The sequence below is a fragment of the Agelaius phoeniceus genome, chromosome Z, assembly GCF_051311805.1.
Source record: "Agelaius phoeniceus isolate bAgePho1 chromosome Z, bAgePho1.hap1, whole genome shotgun sequence".
Lineage (NCBI taxonomy): Eukaryota > Metazoa > Chordata > Aves > Passeriformes > Icteridae > Agelaius > Agelaius phoeniceus.
This window is the reverse complement of record NC_135303.1, coordinates 772,205-791,222: the sequence shown is the minus strand read 5'-3', so window position 1 is coordinate 791,222 and position 19,018 is coordinate 772,205. Positions and strand designations below refer to the sequence as shown.

At 46.7% G+C, this 19,018-nt stretch overlaps 1 protein-coding gene across 4 annotated transcripts in view; it reads right to left on the bottom strand.

Moving 5' to 3' along the window:
- Nucleotides 1–17,622, bottom strand: part of RASGRF2 (Ras protein specific guanine nucleotide releasing factor 2) — a 133,346-nt gene extending 115,724 nt beyond the window's left edge. For all 4 annotated transcript variants that reach the window (XM_077171128.1, XM_077171129.1, XM_077171130.1 and 1 more), the window contains exon 1: nt 17,221–17,622. In XM_077171128.1, the coding sequence (XP_077027243.1) occupies nt 17,221–17,505 (285 nt within the window). In that variant the 5' untranslated portion in view covers nt 17,506–17,622. The remainder of the gene's footprint in view (nt 1–17,220) is intronic.
- Between the last annotated feature and the right edge of the window lie 1,396 nt (nt 17,623–19,018).

Sequence of the window (19,018 nt, the reverse complement as noted above, 5' to 3'; positions counted from 1 at the left end):
GATGGATGGATGGATGGATGGATGGATGATGGATGGATGGATGATGGATGGATGATGGATGGATGGATGGATGGATGATGGATGGATGGATGGATGATGGATGGATGGATGGATGGATGGATGATGGATGGATGATGGATGGATGATGGATGGATGGATGGATGGATGGATGGATGGATGGATGGATGGATGGATGGATGGATGGATGGATCTGTTACTACCCTGTGGCACACACAGGTTTGCCGCTCGGGCACTTCTGGTGACACACATAAATACAAAGAGCAGCCCTCTGTCCGCAGCAGGGCTGAGCTAACGGGTGCCCCAGGGACATCACAGCAGCCCAGGGTGGCCCAGCTGTGACCCACACACAGACCCACTCCCTGCAGGGAGTTCACAGCACCCCAAAGTTCCCCTCTCACCGTGCCAGGCAGCTCCAGAAACACCCAATGCCAGCTGCATTAATAAAACCTGCAGCTACTCCTGCCTGTGAAGGGGGCCATTATTAAGGCAGGGAGAGACCAAAGATTTCAGCAGAGCCATCTGACAGAGGACAAGGGGCATACAAGGAAAATAGGAGAGGTATTGAGACTCTTTGCTGGTACAGAAGGATTTTGTAGCCTACTAACAGTTATTGCTATAAGAATTTATTCCATGAGACAGGTTTTGTTCAATATAAACACTGCCAACAACCAAGCCTGCCCTCACTGACAAAGTGAGTTTCCAGTATCTCACTAAATTAGTTGTTGCCCTTTAAGTCCTTACTTTAAAAAATAAAAAATTAAAAATAAATAAATAAACCCAAGAGACAATGTTATGACATACTCTATTGTGCCACATTGTGATCCCAACACTGAAAACAAGACAGGGTGCCAATAATTCCAGGCTGAAACTTTCCATAATTTTACCTTAGCAGCCCTCTGCTTGTCTCAAATAGCTCATGGAAAGTGCTGGTACTCTAAGCACATTTAACACACTCCAGTTTCCAAATAACAACTAAAAATGAACATATACCGACATTTTCATGGCATGAGTAATCTACAATGGAAGGTGCAGGTTATACATTAAATATACATGCACAACATGCAGAACTGGATACTATTATTGATATAAATATTACTTAGTAATAATTAATTGGATGGGTTCATGATTCAGGGGGTTTTAAGAGGGCAAAGGGAGCAGGCTGAATCTAGTAAGTGTTTAATCAAATGAGTCAATTACATTTGAATACTGTTCTGTGGAAGCTTTCAAAACTCCTTTGCAAATATGTTTCCAATTAATTATCCACACTTCCCTCAGCACTCCACCCCACTCATATCCTTCCTGACCTGGGTGACTTAAAAATAACCTTGAATCAAGAAAGAACATCAGGAAATATAAATGGAAATGGCAGCTGATCAACCCTTAATAAAAGGTACATGGTAATAAAGCAGATCAGGCACCTGGTCCAACTTGATATATTTAGAAAAGTCTACTGAAGTCACTTAGATTAAATAATTCACTGTTGTGAAATTGCATCAGGTAAAGGACAGACATTTAATTTATTTCTTTGATGTAAGAAACACCATTTATGTATTTTTATAAAAGTAAGTGGAGTAGAAATAAACAAGTCTTCACAATGCGGGGCTGTGCTAGGGGGGCTTTGCACATGATGCATCTTCAGTACCAGGTAGGGATTCCCCAAATATACCCCAGGGGGAGGAGATTAAATTAAAAAGGCACCTGAGTGCACAGCAGGGACAAGGAAAGGGTAAGGGAAAAATCAGGAAGAAAATGGGCACAGTAGTGACACACACTGGAGCCAAGGTGAGTCCTGGCAGCGTCTGAACATGGTGAAGCTGAACAACCACGTCCCCCTCTGTGCTTCCACCTCTGCAGAAATAGAGCCCAAAGAATTTATTTCACAACCCCCAGGGCAGCAAAACTTGGTATTTTTTGAAATGTTGTTACTGCTCAGGTTAAGGAGAATACAAAAGGCAGAAAAACATTGAATTACAGATATATTCCAAGTAACTCAAGACAAGGAAAAAAGGCTCCAGCTTGAGTTAGCAGCAGTTATATCATATTCTGTTCATTAGTGCATAAAAGTTTAAAGTTAAGTTTATTCTAGTTGCACAATTTTTTCCTGCTACAATTTAAACGTGAGCCAAGCCAGAATGAACTACTTCAAATTTAAATCAGATGGGAAGTGATTAAAAAAGAAAACAACCTCTTTTACTACCCCAGCAAAAAAAAAAAGTGAAACAGAAAATACATGCCACATACATGGCGCACTAACATGTGCATTAAATAAAAAAAAAGCATATCAAAGGCACAAAAAGACAGAAAGAGTTTTCATCTTTTTATTTTGCAATAAACTTGTAGGAATTCTGAATTTTTCGTTAAGGTTCTGAGCCAATAGTAAATTTCTTCCAGAAAGAAGACAAGGCTGATCACTGTACAACGACTTGAAACAATGTCCTGGCATATATATTTCTTTTCACACGTGATTCCGCTTCCTGACAACAAGCAGAGAGGAAAAATTAAGAAAGCAGAGTGGGAAGCCTTGCTGGTTTTCCTTACAAAAAAAAAAAAAAAAAAAATTCCTACTGTTTGGGCCAACAGTCCCATCTTAGAACTGAATGTCCTGGGTGAAGGTTCAGTATCATCTTTCCCTTGTCCTCGGGGCCTGGTCATTCAGGGAGTTTTAATCCCTCTATCAGTGCTGGAGGCTATCAGGCTGGTCAGGTGTGATTTCCCCTTTGTGGATCCTACTGAGCACCCCAAACCCCTCCTTGCCCCCGTGTCTGTGGAAACGCTTCCCAGGAGGATTTTCCTCATCCCCTTCCCAGGGGCTGCAGTGACACTGGTGGCCCTGTGTGGCATTCACATTTCCTGAAAAAAATCCCTTTGCCCAGGGTTTTTCTCCTGGGAAGCTGAGAAGCCTCAGAGAAAAGGAAAACAATATTATCTCATTTGCTTCTCCTGTGTTGTGCTTGTCTGGAATGTGTTTGGAGATTGTTTACCCACAGGTGATTGTTCCATTGGATTCTGCTGTGAGTTGTTCTCACTCTTTGGCCAATCAGGGCCAAGCTGAGTCGGGACTCTGGAAAGACTCAGGAGTTTTCATTATTATCTTTATAGCATTCTGTAAGAATCTTTTTTGCATTCTCTACTATAGTATAGTAAAAGAAAATAATAAATTAGCCTTCTGAGAACATGGAGTCAGAGTCATCATTCCTGCCTTCGTCGGGCATTCCCTGCAGATACAACAGTCCTGCCCTGTCCTGGCCAGCCCTGGGGATGTGAGGGATGATGTCTGGGGGACATCTGCTCCCTCCCAGTCCTCAGGAGCTTCTCCCAGCCACTGTGACCACGCCACACTTCTCAAGGTTCACTCCAGCAAAAAGTCTGGGTGCCACTGGACTGCACCAGGAAATCATTGAAGAATATGGGTGGATTCAAATTCAAGCAGGTTTGTGTTCCTGAGCACAAAAAATTCTGAGTCACTCGAGAATTCAGAGAATTTTGAACTTTTGTATTACACCACAGTAATTTATAGAAAAAAATTGTTTGTTTTTACTGCATGTAACTGTCAAATGCTGACATTACTGTAAGGTGTGAAAGTATAAATATCAACACTTATTAGGAAAGATGAAAAACAAAATTCAGGAAGATGAGGTGCCTTACACTGCTCAGAATAAAAGGACTTGGTTGCTTACCGTTCTCCACCCACCCTAAAAACAGCAGCAGAAAGTCAGGATCGCTCAGCCAGGAGAGGAGAGATGCTCACAGCAAGAAATAAAGTGTGGCTGCCCTGGAAGCTGCTGAAGGAGCTGCACAAGCAGGACACAGTGAGCTGGAGAATCCATGGGAAAGGACAAAAATGATGAACAAAGTCCTGCACAGGTCCCTGCCCTGCTCCTGCTCACAGCTGGAGTCACTTTCTGTCCTGGTCCTGGTCCTGGTGAGAGCAGCAGGGACTGACCCAGAGCTCCCGGCACATGGGACACCCTAGAAGCACCACAATGACATTTGTGGGGCAGAAACCAGGCCAGGAATGTGCACCAAAAGCAGTCTGAAATGTACATGAGGCAAAGCAAGTGCTGGAGGGAAAGGGTCAAAGAGGGGGACACCACAAAGAGGGAGCAAATGTGTGAGCAAACATTTGATATTACCCTGGCAATGAATGTCAATTATTACAAAACTCATACATTCACCTTTCTAATGCAAGTGGTATTAAGGGGACCTGCTACAATTACCACTAACTTGCTCACAAAACAAATATTAGGAGTAAAAGCCCTCTCCAGTTTCAGCCAAGTGCATCAAACCCCAGCCGCCTGAAACAAGGTGGAACAACTGAGACCAGCAGGACCAGGGAGAGCCTCTTGCCTGGAAGGACAAACCTGCAAGGTGCACCCGAGAGGTCCTGGAGGAAAATGAAGCCATGGATCAGAGGAGGAGCAGCCCAGACACAGGACAGGGCACCTGGCACTCCTCAGGCGTTGCTGTGTGCGGGGACTTGCAGGTGACAGCTCGTGGGAGCCACTCCTGTGTCACCCCTGTGTCTCCTGTGCAGCCGCAGCTGAGCACGGGGAGGGCTGCAGGGATAAACAAACGTCCCCATGCAGATGGTGCCACCCATGCACCACCAGATGGGATGGGATTCCGCATTTCAGGCTGGTTCGTGTCTGCAGAAGTCACAGCAGAGACAGGAAACTGATTCACCAGGAGCCCACGGGGTGAGAGGGGCTCAAGAGGCAAGTAAGCTGGGACACGGAGAGCCCAGACAAGCATCCTTCTGCTCTGGATCACCCAAAAATGAACACACATAAGATATGCATTCAAACACCCTCAAAAAAAAGTAAAAGTAAAATAAAAAAATCAAAGACACATTTGTAGAACGTCAATGATCTTTAGGAAAACTGAAGATCAGTGCTGGGAAGATACTTTATTTTGTTCTCCCCTCCTTTTCATGGGAGGTAAATATATTTATTTGTCTCACACAGAAGCACCTGGCATCACTCTCAGTTTGTCAGGTTGATGCCTTTTGGGCTACCTGAAAACAGGGGTCAGACAGAGCTAAGGGAATAAAAAGCAGCTCTATTCATTCAAGGGCCTTCAGGTACATTTAGGGCAGGCAAACCCTCCCTCAGGGCCTACACCCAAAAATGAACCACAGGTCATGGGTTTTCATAATTTTATAAATTTGGTCCATTTGCATATTGGGGGGTTAATCTGTTCCAATTCCAGTCTCAGCTAATGAAGTCATTTACCCCAGGTTTGCCCACCCAACTCCCTTTTGTTTGCATTTCTGGCCCTGGGGCAGTGAGGTGTCCTTGGTTGCCAGGCCTGGAGAGGAATTGTTGTGTCTGCCCAAAATGGGGCAGCAGCAGCTGACACTGAATGTGGAGTTTAGAGTTACACACTAAAGAACTGCAGGATCAAAAATACATGAAAATTATAAAAGTTAATATCCTAAGGCATCAGGGTGTCTCATCAAGGGCCAGCTCCCTTTGCTGGCCCACAGCCACAGGGATGCAGAGCAGCAGCCAGGCAAGATCCTCTGCTGTAAATGACTCCAGCATCACCCCAGGGGTGCACACAGAGCTCTGGCAGGCCTGCAGCCCTGGCAGGGTGGCCCTGCTGGCAGCAGAGCTCTCCCAGGTGTGACAAATAGCTACTCACTTTTCATAAATTTAGAAAGGTTTATTAACCTTATCAAAAATACAACAGAAGACTGAATAGAGAAAATATTACAGCGCTGCGAGCAGAGGATTTTCCCCAGCATGTGCTCATCCACACAAAGGAGATTTTGCCTTTTAACCCTTTGGCCCCTCTCAAAGTTCTGTCCATCAACTCCTCCTTCACTGTCCAGTGGTGGAGTTTACCTCCTCAAATCCTGACTGGAGGTCAGATGTCACCACAGTGACAAGCCAGCCCTCGCAAATATCCCCAACCCAGGCCATCCCCTGATTACGACACAAGGGGGGTAAAACATGACTATAAATCTATAAAACTTCTCTTAACCCGAATACATGACATTTGATATTTGACATGATGTTTGTCTGTTAATTGTGGGAGTCAGCCAAGGCCTTGCTCATCCATCACACAGGCCTGGCACGCCAGAGCTGGGAGCGCTGGAGCCCAGCAAGCCCTGGGGCCAGAGGGTGATGCTCCCGTGGAGCTCCCACCTGCAGCAGGCAGGAGGGATATGAGCAAAAATCCCCCAGGCAGGGCCTGCAAGCTGGCACCCATCACTGCAGGAGATCTGCACCCCAACAAACTGTCTCTGCGTGCTTGCTCCCACAGCCGAAGCGGTGGGTCGAAAACTCCGTTTCTTGAAAGTTTTGTACATCTGCTTCATGTTCAGTTTGGGGTTTTTAGTGGGTTGATTCTTTGGTTTTGTTTTTGGGGTTGTTTGGTTTGGGGGTTCTTTGGTTTTTTGTTTTGTTTTGGGTTTTTGGGGGTTTTTTTTGTTTTGTTTTTTTGTTTTGGTGTTCTTTTTTTTGTTTTTGGCATTATGCAGCAAAGGCAGGTACAGGGGTTTTTAATGGGTTGCTTCTTTGGTTTTGTTTTGGGGTTCTTTGTTTGTGGGGTTTTTTTGGTTTTTTGTTTTGTTTTGGGTTTTTTTGGGTTTGAGGGGTTTTTTGGGTTTTTTTTTGTTTCTTTGTTTGGTTGGTTTGTTTGGTTGGATTTCTTTGGGGTTCTCTTTTTGTTTTTGACATTATGCATTAAGGCAGTGTGTTTGAGGCTGCCTGGTGGAGCGAATGCAGTCCCAGCGTGCAAACACAGCAATGCAGCCCTTCCTGGGAGCCTTCTCCTCTCAGCAGACCCTGGCTCAGCCACCACACACCAGTGAGACCTGCTCTGATGCACGTGCACATCTCCTGCACCCTGATCAGCAGAGGACAGGAATTCTTATACCATCTCCTGTGACACCTCTCATTGCATCATTTCACCATTCTCCACTCCCCTACAATTAACACATTTGTTTTCACAACAGCCAGTGAGGCAAGAAGGAATTACTGAAGCAGTGTTCAGCACAAACCCCAGCAGGTTTTATGCAGCTCTGGATGCCTGGTGAGATACAGCCATTGACCTTTGGTGTTCAAGTGGCACATTTATATTTTAGCCACTACATTCACAGAGGTTGGTTCTGCCTCCCAGTATGCCTCCCTCCAGAGCCAATACAGGTCCCCAAAACAAGGATTAATTACCATTATTAATCACAATCACAATTCATTCCTGAGTACTTGACAAGAAAGGAGGCCCTGCTATTTCTCTCAGCCATCAGGTACTTGTTGGGCCAAGAAAGCACAACTGCAAGACCTCACAAAGTGACACAAAGCCAACATAAAAACCTGGAAAATCACACACACAGGGCTCAGCTCCACCCCAGCAGCCCTCCCTTGCCTGCTGCTCCTGAACAAGCTCTCACAAGCGGAGACAATGCTTCAGAAATCAAATGCCATTGATTACCAGTTGGTTATCAGCTCCTGCATGGATCACCCCAGGGCCATCAGCACTGCTGTTCCCTTCACCTGCACACAAACACTGTGGAAGCCCAGGGCAGCACAGGGAATGTTTCTGTGTCTGCTCTGGGGTGCCCTGACCCCCAGGGCAGCACTGACTCTGACCCTCATTCATGGAGAAAGTTTCCCTGACTTCAAGACAGACTGGAACCCACAAAAGTGTGCAATAGATTATAGAGAGTAGTGCAGGTGTGTCACTGGGTGAGAAATTGAGGGTTTGGGATTTTTAGTGTGTCATGGATGGCAGCAAGATGGAGGGCACAGGGTGTTGTCCTGGGTTTCTTCCTTCTTGCTTCTTCTTCCTTCTTCTCCATGGGTTTGGGTGGCATTTTGTAATTGGGCAGAAAAGTCCCCATTGTGGGCTCTTTGGGATCAGTTATTAGGTTAAAAGGGAAAATAATCCAGGTGTCAGCTCTTAATTGGATAATTTAACTTTAAAAGGCCTTGGAACAAGAGATTGTTGGCCATTTTGTGCCTTCTAATGAAAAGCTGCCCAACTCACAGCAGTGAGACTGTTTTAGTGATAAGAAATAATAAACACCTCAAGTGCCTCCATTCCAGACCCAGAGAAACCAAGGAAACACCTGCATGACAGAGCTGATACTGCACAGGTGTCCCTGCTGGAGCCCTCCACTCCTCCTGCACCTCTTCTCCAGCACTGTCTCAAGAGAGCTCTGCACTTGGCCTGCACAATTTCAGTTCCCCTGTCACAGACACCTTTTATGAAAAATCCTTTCCTTGGGATTTTCCCTCCTGAGAAGCTGAGAGGCCTCAGGAACAAAATGTACCCAATGGTTATCTGCTGCTGTGGGATGCAACAGGGGCATCTGGGATTGGGCTCATGGGGTTGTTTCTCATTAATGGCCAATCACAGTCAGCTGGCTCAGGCTCTCTGTCCGAGCCAGAAGCCTTTGTTATTCATTCTTTCTTTTTCTATTCTTAGCTAGCATTCTGAGATGAAATCTTTTCTTCTATTCTTTCAGTACAGTTTTAATGTAATATATATCATAAAATAATAACCCAAGCCTTCTGAAACATGGAGTCAGATCCTTGTCTCTCCCCTCATCCTGGGACCCCTGTGAACACCGTCACACCTTCCCCCCAGCAGATTTATTAGGAGGGAGCATTTTCAACAGTTCACTGAAATTGTTCTCTGAGCGCCAAATTGAAGAGAACATGACTAGTGCAAGAGAAGGTTGCAATTTTCTTGTCATGCCTGATCCTCCATGAATGCACAGGGTTAAAAATAAACTCTGACTCCATTCTGGAGGACATCAGAGACATCCTGCCAAAGGTGCTGAGCATGATCCCACAGTTCCAGAGAAGAACATAAAATCTTTGGCATTTGCTGAAACGGGAGAAATAATTTGTGTAAGGCAGAGGAAGTGAAGAGAAAACAGAAAGAAACAGGAACAGCTATCCTAAATTTCCAACAGGTGGGGGCCCAGCAAGTCCTGAGACATCAAAGTTATAAATTAGTTATAAATGAAAAATATAGTTATTGGCTTTCACATTTACATATTGGCTTTTGCAAGTTATTATTTATCATAAATATTCTGATATCGTGCTATTTGTAATTCCTTTTAGCTGCTTTTTGGTATAGTACAAGCCGTCAGTTTATTTATGCAATGTATAGCTTATAATATATACTCTTATGAAGTATATATTACATATATATATAAATATATACTTTTTTAAAGTATATTTATAAAATATACTTTTATAAATATATAAAAGTATATTTATCACACTACACTTATATAGAAATAGTAGTGTGATAAATATATCTTAAGCCTTAGCATAATATTAAAATAGACACTATGTAATGATAAAATGCCTTTATTTGTGTAACTAACTCAAACAATAGTGTGAAATAGCAATGTTGTTTCTCACATTTCCTCTGAATGATAAGATTACAGTGACAAAAACCAGAACACCAAGGGAGAAATTTACTACCAACCCTCCAGTTATTAAGTAGTGTCAAAACACCAGAATGGAGCCTCGAGAGGAAATAAAATATATTGATTTAATCTACAGGATGGCATGCAGACAAGTCAAAGGGTAAAACCAAGCAAAAGAAATTCCTGGAATATCTAAACTCAGGAAAATGTTTCAATATGCATAACTCTCATTAATATGCATTTCACCACTGTAATGAAAAGTGCATAGGAAAATTATTTTAAGCTAATGGTGTGCCCCTGGCATTTTGGCAAGGCACCCCAGCACTGGATATTGTCCCTTTTAAACTGGATATTATCCCTCACTAAACTTTTATTTAGAAATTTTTAGGTAGTGAAACTTGTTTTAGACAGGAGAGACAGCACCAGCAGGGCAGTGAGGTTCAGGAGCCAGCACGGGAAATGCCGGAGCAGAGGCAAACACCCAGCGTGGGATGGGGAGACCAATTCCCCCAAAACGGCCCAGGACTGCCCCGTCTGCCCAGCATCCAGCTCAGGTGGGGCCCCAGAATCCTGTCCTGCCCTCTCCTGTCCTCCAGTACCTCCGCACAGGTACAGACCTCTACACACAGCCACAAATTCACTCACAGAGCACCAAACAGAGGCACGCGCACATCCCAAAAACGCAGCGCAAGGAGCTGCATGCAACGAGTTCCTGCAACTCAGCGAGGCTGCTGGGCCTGAAGGATTGCAAAGGGCAGCACGCTGCAGTGCAGGGGAAATCCTACACAGTGAGTCGAGAACCTGAATCGCACCCAGGTCAAGCCTGCAGGATAATTAATCAGGTAACTTCTGTTTCCCAGACATTGTATCACACTCAAAAATCTCAGAAGGCAAAAAAATGGGCAAAAGTCACAAAGTCACAGCACCATGAGAAAAAGGGAGAGAAAATAATTCTGGGTTTTCTTCAGTAGTTACAGCATTTACCTCTTAAAATACAACCTTTTTTTTTTTTTAAGATGTAGTGGAGATGATCAGATCTACCAAAAAAAAAAAAAAAGAGAAAAAAAAGAAAAAAAACCCACAAACAACCCAAAAAAATCCAAAACAAACAAACAAACAAAACAAAACAAAAAAAAAACCAAAAACCCTACACACTTCCAGAAGTAAAATTAAAAATGATAATATAGCTCTTCGCAGAATTGGCAGCTTATAACACTGCCTAAAAAAACCTCAGTTGGTTCTGAGCTCATGGCAAACACCAAAAGAAACTGAAATGGCTGGACTGACTTGGGGAAGCCTCTGCTTCTATAAATACTGATTCTGTAGCTCAAACAGAAAACCTTGCGGGATTGGTAAATCCAAAAAAAAAAATTTAAAAAAATTGGAAGCTCGATTGGAAGCATATGTTCCTACACATTTAGTGCCGAGGCACAGTGTTAAAAAAACCCATCCCTCAATCAGTAATGAGTGGAACACAGAAAGAACTGGGAAGAGGGGCTCCCCAAAATCTCATGTTCCTGACCCACAGCCCCACCAGCACTGTTCTCCGCCCTGACAAACCCTGCCCCAAAAAAAAAAAACAGTGAAAAAATAAAAAAACAAGTTTAAAAGTTAAACCAAGGTAAATTAAGATAAATGAAGTGCAATTACTCAGTAAGTTAGGGACTGAGGTGCTATTTCTGTGCTCGGAATTTGCTTTGCACAGATCTCCTGGTAGATCTGAGGAACTGAGCAGATGAGGCCAAATCGATGCAACTCCATCAATAAGGGAGACAAAATGAAATGAGCAGCAGCACTGGCTGTCAGACAGGTGGGAGAATGAAATCCCCATTAAACTGTTAGAGTGCTTTATTTGAACTTTATTTGAGCGTTCTCACCCCTGCCCTGCAGCAGGAGCCTCTGGTTGCCCCTGGCATGTTTGAGGCTGGCACTGTGGCTCACATCATTCCTACAAGGCAGGGACAGAGTGACATTTTGGGTCTCCAGGCTCTGGGACTCTGCGTTTCCAAGCGACCTCTAACCTGTGCTTCCAGCCACTGACATTTCACCTGCTGGCCAAGAGCATTTCCCAGCAGCTCCACAAACAAGCCCCTGACAAATGTCATTTGTCTTGGGATCTAATTATCATCCAATAACTTAATTACACATTAGGCACTTCTGTTAGAGCACGTTGTAATGTTTCAGGATCTTACAGTGCCTTGCAGGGAAAAGCTGAGGACCTCAGTCCATGTTTTCTATCCAATAAAACTTTGTCTCACCAAAATCTGATCTTATTACGCTCACTCCTTTTAATTACTCTCTCAGACATTCACGTGGGGTCTCCTGCTGCCTTTCACCCTCAAGGGTGACCAAAAGTCAAGAAGAGAAAACGAAATGGATCAGGCTCAGGTGCCTGACCAAAGCCACTTCACACGCATGAAGGCTGCCAAAGGTTTAATAATAAACTATCAAATGTCATCAATGCTCTCTCTCCAGACTGTGCCTGTGTGGATCCAACTAACCCTTGAGGAGGGGTGTCAGAAATGAACCACACCTCCCTGCAGCTCCATTATCAGCTGTGTAGGCTCCCCACACATGCACAGCTACAAACAGCCCACTTGGCAACACAACAGGAGAAACATACATCTTGAAGAGTTGGGAGGAAATGCCTAAATTTTGGCAAATCTGCAAATAAATATGGCTGTGAGATTTTCCTGTCCTTCTCCTTCTTCACAAAATGTGCTCACAAAACGTTTCTCAAAGAGCAGAGCTCAGTCCCTGGATGGATCACGGGGGGGTTTTTACTCGTTTGTTTGGTTGCTGGTTTGGGTTGGGTTCTTTTCCATTTGTTGGTTGGTTGGTTTGGGGGTTTCATTAATTTTTGTATTTATTTGTCACCTGTCACAGACATCTTTTATGGAAAATCCTTTCCTTAGGATTTTTCCTCCTGAGAAGCTGAGGCGCCTCAGGAACAAAATGTAACCAATGGTTATCTGCTGCTGTGGAATGCAACAGGTGCAGCTGGGATTGGGCTCATGTGGTTGTTTCTAATTAATGGCCAATCACAGTCCAGCTGGCTCAGACTCTGTCTGTGACACAAGCCTTTGTTATCATTCCTTCTGATTCTGTTCTTAGCTAGCATTCTGAGATGAAACCTTTTCTTCTATTCTTTTAGTATAGTTTTATTGTAATATGTATCATAAAATAATAAATCAGCCTTCTGAAACATGGAGTCAGATCCTGGTCTCTTCCCTCACCCTGGGACCCCTGTGAACACCACCACACCCACCTGTTGCCTTGGGTCACAGGGGACACTGTAAATTCACTTTTTATTTCTTCCCAAGCAGAAATAGGCAGCCCTTTGGGAGCTCAGTGCCAGTGGCTCGTGCTCTGCTGCCCCTCAAGCACAGACCACAAGAGTCTCAAATATCTGGGAATGTGCCCACGACCTCTGATGTCCCCAGCAGTGACTGGAGGACAGGGACAGCCTGGAAAGTGACCAAGAGCAGGTTGCCCCAAAGGTGTCTCCACACAAGAACCATTTAGAGACTCTGCCATGAGAAGCCCTCACAGAAACATTAACCCCAAGAGCACTGGTAGCCATCTTTTCTAATTCACACTCTCTGTTGAAGGTAATCCATTAAAAAAAATCAAAAAGTTTGGAGAAAACGAAAGCACAACTCATCTTTTTATTTCTTGTCAGAAGATGAGAAGAAAACCTCATCTATTATTGATTAATTTCTGCTGAAATTTTTAAAGCTTGGTGGTCTCTGGCCTACCTTTCACTGGAACACCACAGGGAGTTCCCTGCCCACATGCAAGCAGTAAGTTTTATGGGCAATACAAATCCTGAAGGTGCCAAAAAAACCCCAACACTCCTCACCCATCTACAGCATTAAACATGCACAGGATGCTGAGCAGCTCAGGGGGGTTGCCCAAAAAAAAAATTTTGAACAACTTTTAATTAATTTCATCTTCATTAAAAAATGCCCTTTAAGTGCTGTTGGCTGGTTAGACATTAAAGTAGCTGAAGGTACAGCAAAGCTGTTGGTGGCATGTGCCAAGCAGTGAGTGTAAAACAGAGGGGATGCACAAAATCACTGTGTCCTCTACAAAACCAGAGCTGCAGCAGGCAGAAAAAAAAAAAATTCAAATGATTGGATTCTGTTAATCTGTGGGGACATGGACCTAATACTGCATTTAATTTTGCTAAGTGGGAGGAAGATTATTGCAGGCAAGACACAAAGAATATCTCTGCTCCAATCATGCAACATTTACAACCTTAAATACTCCGAGGCAGTTATTAATAACAGTATCAGAACATTTCCATGTATTCAATGCACACTTACGAAAGAAACTAAACACACAGGCCTCCTCCCAGTGTGGACAATAATAATAATGTTAATATTTACATTCCTCGAATCACTTGTTTCCAGTAGTGTTTCAAAAAGTATCTGTGAACTTGGCTGGATAACAAGTGCCAGCCTTCTGTGAGGCTCTGCAAAAAGCATAATTTGGGGCATTTTGCTTTATTTTTGAAAGAGTCTAACCCCTCGCTGAGACAGAGCCAGCCACTCTCCTCCCAGAGTTTTTGAAAGAAAAGCAGAAATGTGTTCTCAGCAAGACTCCCAGTGCCACAGTGAAGGACTTGTTGGGAGCTGCACTTGTTTACAGCCCTCAGTTCCCCTGGGAAGAAGCAGTTTAACTAAAATCAGAACCTATCTGCATGTGGTATTTACATGTCCTAATTTGCTGATTTGAAACTCAGCCTCTTCCACATTGTTGTTCCTCCAATAAATCTATGTCTTTCTTTTTTTCTGCCTGAAACGTGAAATCAGAGTGTACAGCTACACCTGTTTGGTGTTCACAGAAACTCTTCTAAAATCTGAGGGAGATCAAAACACTTTTCTTTAAAAACAAGAATTCCCTCTGCAGATCATTCAGTATATGCAGCGTGCTCAATTTGATCACACATTTTCAGAATATCAGTTGATTCACTCTTTATGCAGTCATTATCAAGACAGGGTCTGTACTTTCAACAGATTTTCTTTGAAGCAAATACCCCTGTGAAGGAAAAAAAAAGCCAAACATACTAATATGTTAATGGAAAAGGCAAAATAAGCACATTCTGCCATGGCAATTATTTCTCAGGCCCTTAATGATGCCAGATCAGAGCAAATCTTATGAAGGCATTTGGACCTTCCTCAGAGTGGTGGTTCCTGTCACACCTTAACATCCCAGCAGGGTGGAATGTGTCACTGTCCAGCACCTGGGCTGGCTGGGGCATGGACACCACACCTGGACACATCTGGTGGCCAAAATTCTGTGTCCTGTGCAGGACAGCCCAGCCCTCATCCCACCCCTCAGCTCTGGCACTTTACAGAGTTTCAGCTGGCACAGTCAGCGCCCAAACACCTGGAAACCAGCACTGAAAGGATCTGCAAGATAAGGAAAGCAAAATCTATCTGTCCTACAAGCATTTTCCGTCATCTTTATTATGTAACTTGGACAAAATGCATTGCTTTTTCACATATCCACTCAAGGTATGCTGATGAAGCTCTCTCGCGTGATTAATTCCTCTTTCTCTCCCTCATTTGTGTAACTTTATAGCACATATCACTCTAATATCTATCATATCACTCTAATTTACTCAGGTAAATAAAACCCAAACTAAAGCAGATAACTTTTGTCTTTTGTCTCTTCTTTGGAGCGAGCTGATTCTTAAAAAAAGAAAAAAAACTGCCATAGAGCTTCCCTCTTTTTTTCTTTTTTTTTTCTTTTTTTTTCATTCCATTAATACATTTGTGTGGTGAAATCAAAGCAAATTAAATCTATGCAGTATTTTTTCACTGCCAGGGGTTAGCATGTGCAATATCGACTTTTCATTATCATCTGATTAAAGTTTGCCTGCCTCTGTTAATAAACTGAAGGTTTGTGGCTTATTGCTTTACACCTTTAAGAATGTGAGCACATTTTCTGAATAAAAGAGACTTCTTAATTTTCAGATCTTTTTATTCTTTTTTTTTCTTGCAGTGGATCAGTTTTGGCCACTGAGGGAATTTCCTGTACACCTTAGCAAAGATTTGTGTTTGTATGTGTGTTTACAAACAAGAGTGCACTTCAATGATTAAACATCTGTAAAAGCTACTAACACTCAAAGGCTTTGAATAAAGCTTGGGATCAAGCAAAAGGTGAACAGAAAAGGGTATTTCCTGATGATCTGTCTTGAAAATTCAAACAGCATCCCATAAAAAAAAATAAAACAGAGGCATTCTTCTGCCTCTTTAATAGCAGTCTGCTATTCTTGAAAGCACCAACATAGTTGATGTCTGAAGCAATAAAAGCTCAGCTTCCTGCCCTGTAATTATTACTAGATGTAATTATGAACAACTCATTCATCACTATAAAGCACAACTTAAGGCTCCTGGAGAACAGACATGGAAGGGATTTGTTTTCAGGCAGTTCTCTAAGTCAAGCTGTAACTTAACCACACCGCCAATAAAGAACCGTAGTAAGCCAGTGTGAAGAAGGCAGGGCAACATCCATGTTTAATATCACCTGGGATCCTCCAGCACTCCATTTACAACGCCAGGAAAGCATGCCTCAAAGCAGCAAGCAGGAACTGGAGGGTGAACATGACACAAGTGCAACCACCCCAGCTGCCCTAACTTTGCTCGCTTGACCCCGAGGCGCCTGGAGGCTGCCTGAGCACACCGGGATCATTTACAGGTGGGACAAAAAGCATAGATACAAGCTGAGGCTCTGAGCTCTCCTTGCAGGGTTACCACTCCAGGACAGCTCAGAGGTGTGCTGGGGTTCAGGACTCGGCTGTGCTCTGTGTCACTTTCTCACAAGCGTGAGGAAACACCTGCAGCCAGCCCGAAACAGCTCCTGGAGCCACCCAAACTTCCCCAACCCCGCCGGGCCGCTCCCGTGCGGGGGGAAAGGCACCAGGGCACGCCAGCACCAGCTTCGAGCACATTTCAAACGAGATCAAGAATTCAGATGAGGCAACAGGAGGTGTGTGGGTAAGACACCCGCTCTCTATCCACGCCGAGCAAGCAGAGCGTCCTTTCCTTCCCGGTTATGTAATACACGCGAGTGTTTAACCACTGCTGCTCTGACACACGCATGTCACACAGATCAGCTTTGGGCAGGATCAGCTGGGCCGCCAGGGCAGGAATTGGGCAGGAACTGGGCGGGAATTGGGCAGGTCACGGTCGCCCCCCGGGCAAGGAATCCCCCGGAGCCCCACGGCAGCCGGGCCGGACCCGGCTCGGGCTCTGTGCCATCGGTGCCACCGCGGCTCGGCCGGGCTGCCACACCTGCCTGGCCGGGACCCCTTGGGACGCCACCGGCTGCCACCAGGGCACGGGCCCGGCTGGGTGCCCCCAGAGCACCGCTGCGAGCGGGGCAGCCCCACAGGGAAGGAAGGGCTCAGCGGCCCCTCACAGCGCCCCGTGCTGCTCTGGGACTCTGGGCAGCGCGGCTGTGCTGAGCCTGCTGAGCAAAGCACAGCTGCATTTCTTCACACGGCTCAAGTGCTGGCACCCAGACCACTCAACACCTGCCTTGTGAAACGCCCCTCTCCGGGCAGCGCACCGAAATCCGGCGGCTGTCACAGGGGCTGGAAACACAAGGCTCAGGGAGGAACGAGGAACCACCAGCGAGGACCCCAGAGCCGCCGGCTCCGCACTTGGCCCCGGGAGCCGCAGGAGCCGCCGCTGGCGGGGCCGGGCCGGGGGCGGCACCGCCGGGGCTGCGAGGGGGCGGCCCGAGGGCCCGGCTGTCCCTCCCCGCCTGCCCTCCACCCGCGGCTGGGGCGGTACCTGCTTGTCCAGCGCGGCATCCTTGGCGCTGCCCGCGGCGCATCCCTTGGGAGCGGGCACCCGCTCGCAGTTGCAGCCCTCCAGCATGTACATGCCGGCGGGCCGGGCGCTCTGCTCGCCCTCGAAGTAGAAGAGCACGTTTTGGTAGAGGGCGAACCACTTCTCGTGCCAGCGGTTGGTCTCCGCCGTCTTCTTGCTGAGGTAGCCGCGCTTGGTGCCCTCCTTGCGGGCCAGCAGCGCCAGGTACAGGGCGTGCCCCTCGTTGTACCGCACGCTCTTCTGCATCGTGCCCGGAGCCCGCGGCCGCGGCGCAGCCTCGCCGGGCGCTCACGGAGCAATTCATGGGCTCCGGCACGCACCGACGGGGCGGCCCCGGCCCCGCGCCCCGCCCGAGTGTCCCCCGGCCCCCGCCCCGCCCCGCCCCGCGCCGCCTCCCGCCGCCCCAGGCACCGGCACCGCCGGCGGCGAGCGGCCCCCCGGGCGCTGACGTGGGGGATCAGCCGTAAATCCGCTTTGGAGAGCGATTTAAAGAGCAAAGTCGCCGCCGCCGCAGCGCCCGGGGCCCTGCCCCCCCCTCCACCCTTCCCCCCATCCCCGCATCCCTCCGCTCTCCATCCCCCATCCCTCCATCCCTCTCCATCCCCCATCCCTCCATCCCCCCATCCTCCCATCCCTCTCCATCCCCCCGTCCTCCCATCCCTCTCCATCCCCCCGTCCTCCCATCCCTCTCCATCCCCCCGTCCTCCGGGATGCGGAGCGGGGCTCCCCGCGGGCCCCGCAGCGCTGCCCGGGCCGGGGCCGGGAGTCGCGGGGTGATTTGGGACTGCCCCGTGGTTTCTCGATAGTTTCCGCCTTTTCCCGTTCTTCGAGCGAAAATCTTGGAAAGCGGCAGGGCCGGGCGAGCACGGCCGCCGGAGCCGGGTAACTTCGCTCTCGAGCTGTGGCGAAAGAATTAGAGCAAAAGGCAGCAGGGAAACCCAAGAGAAACACCAGAAACCTGTCACTTTAAACCCGAAATTCAGGCCGATAAAGGCGCGGGGGAGCGTCCCAGGTGTGACCCCAGCCCCGCAATGTCCGGGTGGGCGCAGAGAGAGCCCCGGCTCGGGCTGCGGGGGCTCTGCCGGGGCTCGCCTGCCGCAAACGGGACCATTGACAGATCCCGAGCGCCGGCTGCAGCGCCGAAAGGAACAGCTCCGGAGTGCCCGGGGCCGAGGGTGGCAGCCGGGGCTCGTTCCTGCGCCCCGGCACCTGCACACCTTCGTTACGGCCAGTAAACTCCGGCCAGCGAGCTGGCGTCCAGAATTGTTTTACATGAAACACACCAGTATGGAAATTTAGCGACTTCAACTTCCTCTTAGGGCTCTTTCAGGAAAAGCCTTGGAAGTCTTTCATTTGAAAACGTATTTTGCATATGTAGCTCTCGCTCCCTTTCGCTTTGCTGCGTCTCGTGAGTAAAAAAGAAAAAGGAATAAAAATGTGGAAGTTAACAATATTCAGTATTGCCGTGTAATGCACAGAATGAGTTAGAAAATATTTCCCGTGTGATTTGTGTCAGCACCTGTGGTTCTGTGCATTATTTGCAGGAACCATGGGCCCGTGCAGGGTTGTAAGGCTCTCATCTTGCCGACAGACAATTTTGTGTTAGAAAAACACAAGCAGATGCACAAACCCTGCTGGAAGTTCCTTTGCCTTGTGCCTTCTCACAGTGAAATGTGAGCCCAGCACATGAAGGCCGGGGAAGCCGAGGCTCTGGGCAGGGCTTGGGCAGCACCTGGCAGGTGTGACAGGACTGGTGCCC